The 13,322-nt window shown below is 42.2% G+C and overlaps 1 protein-coding gene across 2 annotated transcripts in view; it reads right to left on the minus strand.

The window, feature by feature from the left end:
• The window catches only part of LOC116990216, a 69,928-nt gene that overhangs the window by 23,219 nt on the left and 33,387 nt on the right, over positions 1-13,322 (minus strand). The window contains exons 7-8 of one of the 2 annotated variants that reach the window (XM_033047760.1): positions 5,824-5,928; positions 5,650-5,736 (exon numbers count right to left, since the gene is read on the minus strand). In XM_033047760.1, coding sequence (XP_032903651.1) covers positions 5,650-5,736; positions 5,824-5,928 — 192 coding nt within the window. The remainder of the gene's footprint in view (positions 1-5,649; positions 5,737-5,823; positions 5,929-13,322) is intronic. The other variant, XM_033047761.1, reaches the window with a different exon arrangement.

Consider the following 13,322-nt stretch of genomic DNA (forward strand, 5'->3'; position numbering starts at 1 on the left):
ACCGAGTATTTCTCAACCGGGAGGAAAAAGTCCCGTTGAAACTCCTGCAGGGAGCAAAGCAAAAAGTAGACTCGGATGACTCTGAACCAGAGATTGTTACAGACAGATTTTCTTAACTGGAATTCCTCATGGGTGAAATGATTTATAAAGGCAAACTCCAGAAAGAGTATAAAAACGCGGGCTCAAAGAGTAATCGCATGGAACACCCAGAAGGGAAACCCAGAACACCCAGAAGGGAAACGTTGGCTCAGATTTGAGTCAGCGACCGAAATGCCTGATGAATGAATATGTGGGCTGACGCGACAGGGAGGCAGCACCAGAAATGTCTGAAAGACAATACAGACGTTGGTCTACAGGAGACCCAGAATATGGAGCAGCACCCAAAAGTGGGCTGCCAATATACAGCTCAATAGAAGAACTTAATGTACCTCAAAGAGGGACAAAAAAGCGTCGGCCTATAATAGAGCCATCGCATGAAATACCTGATGATGAATATCCAGGTGAAACCCATTATGAGGAGGAATATCCAGAATACCCTGATAATGAACCAGTTGAGGGAAAAATGCCAGGGCTGGGCCAAAAGTTCTATAGTCCCAGACACAAGGGACCACCTCTTCCAGAGGAAATAGCAGAGAGTATAAATTACCTGCTTTCCCATCAATCAGAAGTTATGAACAAATATGAAATCCCGCAGAACTGTGCTCTGCCAGGAGTGCCAGCTGTTAACAAAGAAGTGTGGAAGTATATGGGCATTGCAGTAAGAGCTCAAGAAATGAGATTACAGCGGGTATTAAGATTGATTGGGTCAAGTATTACGGCATTTGCCAAAGATCTGGAAGAAGGAAATGTGACAATGGCACAACAGGATGTAATGGGAATGATGTGTAATCCACATTTTGAAATAAACTATTTGTAAAACTGTGATAAGACCTAACATACATCCTAAGTTTGCAGGGCTCTGTAAACCATCTAATATACAATTGCCAAATTTACTCTTTGGAGAAGAGCTTTCCAAAAAATTAAAGGTTCTCAACGAAGAATCAAAAACCATCGGGATGATGAAACCACCGATGTTTGGCAGCACAGCTAGAAGGCAATATCCATACTGAAGGGGAACTGGTGAAGGAACAAGTCGCTCGTACTCACATACAAGATATGGATATACAACCCCAGGACGTGGAGGACATGGTATTTCCACAAGGGGCAAGGTACAAAAAGTGACACCAGTAAACTCTGAGATAGGTGGCTCTGGTTCTGAAAGAAACATATCAGATGTATCCTACTTACAAGTTGGGGGTAGGTTACAATTCTTTTTAAAAGAATGGAAACTAATAACATCTGATGCATATATACTGTGCAGTATTATGGGGTTTAGAATTGAATTTTACCAGAATGAAAATCCCCCCACACAACATACTCCAAAAAGAATATATTCCTTCTCTAAAGAAGAGATGAGAAGAATTCAAATAGAAATTGAGATTTTGAGTAAAAAAGGGGTAATAGAGAAAACAACTTATCAAAACCATCAGTTTGTATCTAGCATTTTCTCTAGAACAAAAAAGGATGGGGGTACTAAAATCATTTTGGACCTCATAAGTCTTAACTCTTTTGTACAGTATAAACATTTCAAAATGGAGACTTTTACTAATGCTTTGCAATTAATTTCAACAGAATGCTATATGGCAAGCATAGATCTCCAAGATGCATTATTCTGTTGCGGTGCATGTGCAACATCGCAGATATTTGAAATTTGTCTATGTCTCAAAGTGGCAGTTTAAAGCATTACCAAATGAATTGACGTCCGCCCCCAGATTGTTTACAAAACCGTTGAAGTCAATTTTAGCATTGTTAAGAGCTCAAGGCCATTTGATAATGGCTTATTTGGATGACATTCTAATTGTGGGAGATACTGAAGCCATGGCAACAGCTTCAGTTTTAAAAGTAAAGCTCACATTTGAAAGAATGGGATTTGTCATTCATTCAGAGATATCAAGACTGATACCTAACAAAATAATTGATTACTTGGGGTTCACTATTAATTCACACCATATGACAGTGAACTTACTCAAGGAAAATAACCTGCAATTGATTGAGGGTTGTAAGGAACTGATTGCAGGCAAACAACCATCAATCAGGCAAGTGGCTAGTCTGCTGGGTAAATTAATTGCTTTGTTTCCAGCTGTCCAGCTGGGGCCACTGCACTATCAGCAATTGCAGAGAGCTAAAATTGCAGCATTAAAAAGACATGCTGGACATTTGATAGACCTATGCAATTACCGAGCACAGCAATTGAGGATATAAAATGGTGGATTAAAAATGTGGATTGTTCCTACAGGAAAATGATGATTGAATCACCAGCTACCATTTTACAAACAGATGCAAGTGCACTGGGATGGGGAGCTGTGGATGCCAACTCAAGCTGTGGAGATAGATGGAATGCAGAGGAAGAACCTTTGCACGAGACATATTGCATTAATTATCTTGAATTGCATGTACAGGTTAAAATTGACAACACTACGGCAGTGGCACATGTCAATCACATGGGTGGAATCAAGTCAGAGGCATGTGACAGATTGGCAAATAGTGTTTTATGGGAGCCAGATCCAGGTGCGACAAGGGGTAGATGCGTTTGCGTTAAATTGGGGTGGAATGTTTTGGTATGCATTTCCTCCTTTTTTGTCTGATCAGTAGGTGTCTACAGAAGATCAAACAAGATTATGCTTCATGATTGTTGGTGGTTCCAGATGGCCCACACAAACATGGTATCCATTGGTGTTAAAAATGGTGACTGAACTAATTATGAATGTCTTTAGACAAGAACACCTACTTGTGCACCCTGTAACTGGTGGATTTCATCCTTTACATGATCATATTGATTTATTGATTTGCAGATTCTAAAAATACCATATGTTGGAAGAAGACTATCAGATCGCTCTATGGATGTAATTATAGGATCATGCAGGGATAGTACCCAGAAGCAGTACATCTCTTACATTAAGAAATGGGAACAGTTTTTGTTCAACAAAAAATATTTTCTTACGACACTGCAGATGTTATAGAATTTGTGTCAAAATTGCATTTTGATGATAACTTAAGCTATAGTGCGATCAATACAGCAAGGAGTGCTTTGTCAGCATATTTATCAAGACCATCGGAACGTGAAGTTCTAGGATCACACCCTTTGATTTGTTGATACATGAAAGGCATCTTTAATGCTAAACCTCCCAGACCGAGATATACGGAAATCTGGAATGTGAGGGATATGCTATCGCTACTTAGGGACGGGGATCCCATCTCAAATTTGTCGTTAGACAAAATTACGATGAAAGTAGTCATGTTAATGGCTTTAGTCTCAGCCCAAAGAGTACAAACATTACACAAGTTAAGGATAGACAGAATGGGAATTAAATCAGAGGAAATTACATTCTATGTCTATGACCTGCCAAAACAGAGCAGACCAGGAGTCTCGGGGTGTGAATTGGTTTTTCAGCATATCCTTCAGATCAAAGACTTTGTGTAGTTACATATTTAAAATACTACATTGAAACTACCAAACATCTGAGAGGTGTAGAATCTGCATTATTCATCAGCCATAAAAATACACACAAAAAAGTGACACCACAAACAATTTCAAGATGGCTGAAGAAGGTGCTATTGGATGCAGGAATTGATACTGACAAATTTAAATGTCATTCCACCGGCTACATTGGTGGCCAAGGATTTGGACGTGCCAATAGACCATATCCTCATAGCCGCAGGATGGGCAAGTGAAAGGATGTTTCACAGGTATTCGCACAAAGAAATTGCAGACCCTGGTGTATTTGATGGTACTGGTTTGAATTCAGTATAAGATGTCCCTAGTGATTAAATTGGGACACATAATGTTTATCATAATATAAACCATGAATTAATTAAACATGTATGATGGTTTGCATGTTATTAACTGTGTTCACTCATAGTCAAGCAAAATGCAGTGATACGCCGGAACTCAATCTATGGCCTGAAATCACAGAAGCTTTAAAATCTTCACGTAGTCACACTCGTGACTCCGAAGTAAAATAGTAAGATTAAACGAGAACTTACCAGTTTGAAGTTTGATCTTTATTTTATGAGGAGTTGCATCGAGGGACTACGTGCCCTCTGCTCCCACCCTAATAAGATCAAAGGTAAGTTAAGTTTGTATCACGTAGCTTACTATTATGCTTCGGAGTAGATCATCTGTGATTTCACGCCGCTGCTTTGAAGTTTGATGCGCGTGCGCCTGGACAGCCTTCTTCACGTAGTCCCTCGACGTAACTCCTCATAAAATAAAGATCAAACTTCAAACTGGTAAGTTCTCGTTTAATCTTACTATCAAAGAGAACAAGTTGTCCTACAACTTTTGGCTGTGCACACCATACGCATAAGGATGGTTCTGTGGTCGAGGAAGAAACGGAGTGCTTTAAGACCTTCCTGGTGGGGGATGGAGGTGTTGAGTGACTGAACGTCCATAGTAAAGATGAGGGAGTGGGGCTCAGAAAGGGGAAGTCATTAAAGAGACAAAGGGCATGTGAGGTATCTTGGACCGGGGGGGATAGGATGGAGTTGAGGTACGTGGAAATCATTTCTGTGGGACAAGAATGGGTAGTTGTGTTTTTGGATTTTGGCGAGAGTGCGGGGCTGTGAAACGATAATTTTGGAGGCTGTGGCAGGCAGACAGCCAGAAGTTATGAAATCAGTAATGGTGTTTGAAATTAAGGCCTGGTGCTCGTCTGTGGGATCATGGTCCAAGGATAAGTAGGAGGAGGTGTCTGAGAGTTGTCGCTTGGCCTCAGCGCGCTAGACTGCCATGGCACCTCTCTTGTGGACAGGTTTGGTGATAATGTCGGGGTTGCTGCAGAGTGAGTGGAGGGTTGTATGTTCAGAGGGGGTGAGGTTAGAGTAGAAACATAGAACATAGGTGCAGGAGTAGGCCATTTGGCCCTTCGAGCCTGCACCGCCATTCAATATGATCATGGCTGATCATCCAACTCGGTATCCTGTACCTGCCTTATCTCCATACCCCCTGATCCCTTTAGCCACAAGGGCCACATCTAACTCCCTCTTAAATATAGCCAATGAACTGGCCTCAACTACATTCTGTGGCAGAGAATTCCAGAGATTCACCACTAAGGAGAGTGGAAAAGTTGAGACGGTTGATGTCATGTCATCAGTTGGAAATAAAGAGGTCTAGAGAGGGTAGAAGGCCATTCTGGGGAGTGCAAGATGGGGCAAACCGGTGGAGACTGGAGAAGGGGTCATCACTGGGTGGTGACTCCTTCCCATAGATAAAGGCACAGAGGCGACAGAAGAAAAGGTCTACATCACGGCGGACCCAGAACTGGTTGAGGTGGGGGTGGAGGGGTACGAATACGAGGCCTCTGTTGAGGACAGACTACGAGGGCGAGGCCTCTGTTGAGGATGGTACGTGGTTCCATGGATACACCTGCGTTACTGGGTGCAGAGGCAACCAACATGAGAATAAAACTCCTTAATGTCATCCACACATCTGTTTCTGCAAATAGATGTGACATCAACATTACCTCAGGCTCATTGTGGGAGACAGGAAATACTGATCATCAGAAGCTTACAGCGTAACAAACAGTAATGAAAAGCTCCAGGCAAACTCACTGTTTTGATGAATCACCATTGTTAAGGAATAGATTGAGATGGCCATCACAATGACCTGCAATCCATATACCATCAAATTCCTACATCCTATCAAGTACAGATGATGAGGATTAGAGATTGTGTTTCATTGATAACATTAGAAATGTTAAAATCAATTAATGATCTGCTCCTTACCGATCTTTTCAACTTCAGGTAACTTCTGAACAGCGAATGGTAGAATCAAAGCCAGAAGCTGGACCAACACACTGCATAAACCTGCCACCAGTACACGGTTAACACCTGGAGTAAAGATCCACCACTGAAGGTCAGCATTTCACATAGTTATTAACAGGAAATGAAACATGTAAAATGCAATAATCCCACTCCCAACATTGGAATACATGCTTTTTATATTGATTCTGGGCGGTGCTGGCTCGAAGGGCCGAATGGCCTACTCCTACACCTATTGTCTATTGACCTGGACCATGGAAGAGCTGGTTCCCCGAGAGGAAGGTCCCACTAGAACCTATGTGGTTCTCAGTGTTGGGGTTGAGGAGTCTGGGAAACTAACCCATGATAGGAAACAGGTGTGTGAGCGTGCGTAGACTTGTACTGAAATCATTGCTGACCCATTCTGTGTGTGTCAGTCTGACATGTTAATCAAATGATGATTAACACATTATTCCAGGGCATTAGGAGAGGAAACATGGAACATCGTGTGTCTCTATACGCCGATGACGACCTGCTTTATGTCAGTAACCCTACAGCTAGCGGCCCTGCAATTGTGTCCTTGTTAGATCAGTTTGGAACTTTCTCTGGAAATAGACGCAGGATTATTTCATTCCAAAGAGGAAGAAAGATTCTAAGGGGAGTAGGAGGCAACCGTGGCTGACAAGAGAAGTTAGGGATAGAATAAAACTAAAAGAAAAGATGTATAACATAGCAAAGAGCCAGAGGATTGGGAAACTTTCATAGGACAACAGAAGGAAACAAAACGGGCAATATGGGCTGAAAAGATGAAGTACGAAGGGAAGCTGGCAAGGAATATAAAGAAGGACAGTAAAAGCTTCTTTAGATATGTTAAGGGAAAAAGAGTAGCAACGTCAAATGTGGGTCCCTTGAAGGCAGACACGGGTGAAATTATTATGGGGAACAAGGAAACGGCAGATGAGTTGAATAGATACTTCAGATCTGTCTTCACTAAGGAAGACGCAAACAATCTCCCAGATGTACTGGAGGACAGAGGATCTAAGGGGGTAGAGGAACTGAAAGAAATTTTCATTAGGCGAGAAATAGTATTAGGTGGGCTAATGGGACTGAAGGATGATAAATCCCCTGGGCCTGATGGTCTGCATCCCAGGGTCCTCAGGGAGGTGGATCTAGAAATAGCGGATGCAATGGTGATCATTTTCCAATGTTCAATAGACTCAGGATCAGTTCCTGTGGATTGGAGGATAGCTAATGTTATCCCACTTTTCAAGAAAGGAGCGAGAGAGAAAACGGGGAATTACAGACCAGTTAGCCTGACTTCGTTGGTGGGAAAGATGCTGGAGTCAATTATTAAAGAGGTAATAATGGGGCATTTGGATAGCAGTCAAATGATTAGTCCAATCAACATGGATTTATAAAAAGGGAAATCATGCTTGACTAATCTTCTGGAATTTTTTGAGGATGTGACAAGGAAAATGTATGAAGGGGTGCCAGTGGATGTAGTGTATCGAGACTTCCAGAAAGCCTTTGATAAGGTCCCGCACGGGAGACTGGTGCCTAAAATTAGAGCACATGGTATTGGGGGTAGGGTATTGACATGGATAGAAAATTGGTTGGCAGACCGGAAGCAAAGAGTAGGAGTGAAGGGTCCTTTTCAGAATGGCAGGCAGTGGCGAGTGGAGTGCCGCAAGGCTCGGTGTTGCAGCAACTGTTTACCATATATATTAATGATTTGGAAGAGGGAATTAGGAGCAACACTAACAAGTTTGCGGATGACACAAAGCTGGGTGGCAGTGTGAACTGTGAAGAGGATGTTAGGAGGTTGCAAGGTGACCTGGACAGGTTGAGTGAGTGGGCAGATGCAGTATAATATAGATAAATGTGAGGTTATCCACTTTGGCAGCAAAAACAAGGGGGCAGATTATTATCTCAATGGGGTTAGGTTAGGTAAGGGGGAGGTGCAGCGAGACCTGAGTGTCCTTGTACACCGGTCACCGGTTGGCTTGCAGGTACAGCAGGCAGTGAAGAAAGCTAATGGAATGTTGGCCTTCATAACAAGAGGATTTCAGTATAGGAGTAAAGAGGTTCTTCTGCAGTTGTATAGGGCTCTGGTGAGACCACATCTAGAGTATTGTGTACAGTTTTGGTCTCCTAACTTGAGGAAGGCCATCCTTGTTATATGGTTATATGGTTATGGTTGTGATTGAGGCAGTGCAGCGTAGGTTCACGAGATTGATCCCTGGGATGGCGGGACTGTTATATGAGGAAAGATTGAAAAGACTAGGCTTGTATTCACTGGAGTTTAGAAAGATGAGGGGGGATCTTATAGATACATATAAAATTATAAAAGGACTGGACAAGCTAGATGCATGAAAAATGTTCCCAATGTTAGTTTTTATTGGTTAATTTTTATTAGTTATTTATGAGATGGAAGCTGCATACCAAATCTCGTTGTGCTTATGTGCAATGACAATAAAATATATTATTATTATTATTATGTTGGACGAGTCCAGAACCAGGGGCCACAGTCTTAGAATAAAGGGGAGGTCATTTAAGACTGAGGTGAGAGAAAAGTTTTTCACCCAGAGAGTTGTGAATTCATGGAATTCCCTGCCACAGAGGGCAGTGGAGGCCAAGTCACTGGATGGATTTAAGAGAGAGTTAGATAGAGCTCTTGGGGCTAGTGGAGTCAAGGGATATGGGGAGAAGGCAGGCACTGGTTATTGATAGGGGACGATCAGCCATGATCCACAGCCTCCTCCTGCACCTATTTTCTATTTTTCTGTAATAAACTAAACCTCCAAAAAAGCTAATGCTTTCCCATCGTCCTAGCCCTACAGATCCGACAGGAATCCTTGCCTTTTCTTTTATCTCAAGATGGTTTTGTATATCTAGGAATACGCATTACCTGCTTTTTCACATAATAATAATAATACATTTTATTTGTATAGCGCTTTTCAAGGACTCAAGGTCGCTTTACATGGTGAGTCAAGAACAAAACAAAATAGAGCAGTAAGACAGAGATGCAAAGGGGAGGGGGACATGGGACTAAGGGTATGCAGAGGTGAAGAGATGGGTCTTGAGGCGGGACTGGAAGATGGTGAGGGACTCAGAAGTTTGGATCCCTGTTTGCAGCTAACTATACGCCTCAAGTTAGCCAAATGAAGGCTGACTTTGAGAGATGGCGTAGTCTGCCTCTCACTATGGTTGGGAGAGTGCAGTCAGTGAAGATGACTGTACTTCCCAGATTTCTTTATTTGTTCCAGTGCTTGCTAGTCTTCTTATCCAAGTCATTTTTTAACTCATTTAACCAATCTATAACCTCCTTTATATGGGGTAACAAGGTTCCAAGGGCTCATAAGTGCACTCTCCAAAGAGGTCGTGAAGTAGGTGGACTGGGCCTTACTCGGCATCCAATATCCAAAATATATTATTCTGGCTCCACCGACCAGATACAGACTGGTGTCTGCTTGATTCACCGTCTTGTTACTCCTCGTCTCTCCCTGCTTTAGTATATTCCTCCCTGCCATTGAAACCCTCTCGATTTACATCCAATCCTGTCATACTATCCATCCTCAAAATGTTTTAATCAATTTCGCTGCCATTATAAGTTCACATCAGCTTCAGTTCTGGGTCCCATTCACAGTAACCATTTATTCCCCCCCCCCTCTACACTTGACTCAACCTTTAGACAATGGGGTTTGAATGGTCTTGTGTGCATTACGAATTTATACACCGACAACATATATGATAGTTTTGATAACCTGTACAGAAAACATGGCCTCCCACATAATCATTTCTTTAAATATCTTCAGATCCACCACTTTGCCATGAGAAAATTTCCTTCTTTTCCTGATCTCCCGCCTGTCACAGTGTTGGATAAACTCACTCTTACCTTTGCAAATAAAGGACTGATCTCTATTATATTCTCAACTGGTGTCTTTAGGAGATCAAAACCTGAACAAAGTTAAAGCTAGGTGGGAGGATGATCTTGGTATAGATCTATCTGAGGAATGCTGGACAGAAGCACTGAAAAGAGTTTGTTCCTCGTCATCATGTGCTAGATTGGGGCTCAGACAATTCAAAGTTTTACACAGGGTTCATTTAAGCAAATCCAGGCTTGCTGACATATATCCGGGGACAGACGCTGGCTGTGACAGGTGCTCCTTCTCTCCAGCCAATCTAGCTCATGCATTCTGGTCTTGCCCCAAACTTGGTGATTACTGGGCAGTGGTTTTTAAAACCATCAGTGAAGTCCTTGGGGGTGATAGTGAGGCTTTGCCCGCTTGTAGCTGTATTCTGTGTAGCAGATGAAACTTTGGGTTTAACCATATAACCATATAACAATTACAGCACGGAAACAGGCCATCTCGACCCTTCTAGTCCGTGCCGAACACGTATTCTCCCCTAGTCCCATATACCTGCGCTCAGACCATAACCCTCCATTCCTTTCCCGTCCATATAACTATCCAATTTATTTTTAAATGATAAAAACAAACCTGCCTCCGCCACCTTCACTGGAAGCTCATTCCACACAGCCACCACTCTCTGAGTAAAGAAGTTCCCCCTCATGTTACCCCTAAACTTCTGTCCCTTAATTCTCAAGTCATGTCCCCTTGTTTGAATCTTCCCTACTCTCAGTGGGAAAAGCTTATCCACCTCAACTCTGTCTATCTCTCTCATCATTTTAAAGACCTCTATCAAGTCCCCCCTTAACCTTCTGCCCTCCAAAGAATAAAGCCCTAACTTGTTCAACCTTTCTCTGTAACTTAGTTGCTGAAACCCAGGCAACATTCTAGTAAATCTCCTCTGTACGCTCTCTATTTTGTTGACATCCTTCCTATAATTAGGCGACCAAAATTGTACACCATACTCCAGAATTGGCCTCACCAATGCCTTGTACAATTTTAACATTACATCCCAACTTCTATACTCAATGCTCTGATTTATAAAGGCCAGCACACCAAAAGCTTTCTTTACCACCCTATCTACATGAGATTCCACTTTCAGGGAACTGTGCACAGTTATTCCTAGATGCATTCCTAGTTATTCCCAGTTTAAATGCAAACCAGTCTGACATCATTGCATTCATATCGCTTTTGGCCCGTAGGAGAATTTTGCTGGTCTGGAAATCTACTACTCCTCCATCTGCTGCAGCTTGGCTGGAGGACGTAATGTTTTTTTCTAAAACTAGAAAAGATCAAATTTACACCAAGGGGGTCTGTGAAAAACTTTTATTCGAAATGGGAAACTTTTTTGTCATACTTTGAGAGTCTAAAAAACTACCCACTGACTGAGGGCACTTGATTGTAGCTGAGGATCTGCCTTTATTTATGTTTTACTTTTATTTATTTACTTATTTTTGTTGACACAAATGTCGATTACCTCACAGGACGGTTGATGCATGATGAATGAGTGAATTTGGAACCATCTGACATGTGGGCATGTATGGGCCTGCGCCTTGGAAGAATTTAGAGGTATTGCTGTCAAAATGTGCATTTGTATTTGTGATATGTTGAATTGTGGACACATCAGCTGCCAAGGGGTGTTCAGGGAGGGTGGGTGAGGGTAACTTTGTTGTTATATATAAAAAACAAATGGAGGGAAATGTAATGCATTATGTCAGCTGTATTGTATCTTTCCTTCAATAAAAAATATTTATTATAAATGCTGAGTGACAGACGTCACGGTGCAGGGGTGAAGCGTTCACTATAGACTATAATAATAATAATTACAATGATAATAAACTTTATTACGCACTCAAGGTCCAGACAAGGGGCAACATTACATTAAAAATGCATTGCATATCAAATATCATAAATATATATAAAATCATGGTATATCACATAAAAACATCATAATTTATATCTAACAAAAACCCACAATACTCAAGTTAAAAATCCAGATTAAAAGATGATCAATGTCCTACAACGAGACAACGATACCAGTGTCTCCACAACTGGGATTCGTAGCGTGTAGTGCTAACCCTTATGTTTGTCAAGGCCACAATAAGCACATTTTTTGAGTCATTTATCCTGCAAATGAATTTATACATGTGGTGTCTTAGGATAGCTTCTAAAGTACTGACTCCTGCAGCCACAAACATATTACTGGCACTACACCATCTAGATTGCCTTAGCAGTATAGACAATAGGTGCAGGAGTAGGCCATTCGGCCCTTCGAGCCAGCACCGCCATTCAATGTGATCAGGGCTGATCGTCCCCAATCAGTACCCCATTCCTGCCTTCTCCCCATATCCCCTAACTCCGCTATTTTTAAGAGCCCTATCTAGCTCTCTCTTGAAAGTATCCAGAGAACCTGCCTCCAGGGAATTCCCTGAGGCAGGGAATTCCACAGACTCACCACTCTGTGAGGAAAAAGTCTCCGTTCTAAATGGCTTACACCTTATTCTTAAACAGTGGCCCCTGGACTCCCCCAACATCGGGAACATGTTTCCTGCCTCTAGCGTGTCCAAGCCCTTAACAATCTTATACGTTTCAATCCCTCTCATCCTTCTAAACTCCAGAGTGTACAAGCCCAGCTGCTCCATTCTCTCAGCATATGACAGTCCGGCCATCCTGGGAATTAACCTTATTACTACGCTGCACTCCCTCAATAGCAATAATGTCCTTCCTCAAATTAGGAGACCAAAACTGCACACAATACTCCAGGCGTGGTCTCTCTAGGGCTCTGTACAACTGCAGAAGGACCTCTTTGCTCCTATATTCGATTCCCCTTGTTATATTTGCTTTCTTCACTGCCTGCTGTACCTGCATGCTTACTTTCATAGACTGATGTACAAGGACCCCTAGATCCCGTTGTACTTCCCCTTTTCCCACTAGCCATGGGGAGACCAGTGGCGGGAACTCAGAAATCTCTCCTGGTCTCTACCCTGTACAGAGCTTGTTTCTACAATCTTTTGACTCATCTCTGCAAGTCAAAATTGATTTCTATCTTCACCCCATCTGATAAAAGGTCACCAACCTGAACCATTAGACTCAGGTGATGGATTAAAAAGTGGCATCCATCAAGTCATCCACTCCAGGAAAGTGATTACAAATTATTCAAACAGAACCGTGCTCTTCAATTGATCCAGACAAGGTTCTCTGTCCCACATACCTTAACCAACAGAAATAATTTCTAACTGTATAGTCAGCATGAATATCTCAACTTCCATCACATCACCCACTGTCTGTCTGAACTCCAGGAAACACAGCCCTGCTTCCAGTACTCACTGCTTGTAATTGAACATTTTGTAAATCTACACTGGCATCCCTTGAAGTACAAATTACATAATTCTCACTGCAGGGCCTAAAACCGCTCTCCATCCTCCAGTTGTGGTCTAACCAGGATGGTGCAGCATTACTTGTAGCCCTGTACTCAGTGCTTGGGGTTTAAAGACCAGCATTCCGTGGACTAGGGTGATGACTTTCTGTAGCCATCAATGACATTTTAATGATCAATAAACGCAGATCCTCCACTCC

This window comes from Amblyraja radiata, chromosome 30 (assembly GCF_010909765.2).
Source record: "Amblyraja radiata isolate CabotCenter1 chromosome 30, sAmbRad1.1.pri, whole genome shotgun sequence".
Lineage (NCBI taxonomy): Eukaryota > Metazoa > Chordata > Chondrichthyes > Rajiformes > Rajidae > Amblyraja > Amblyraja radiata.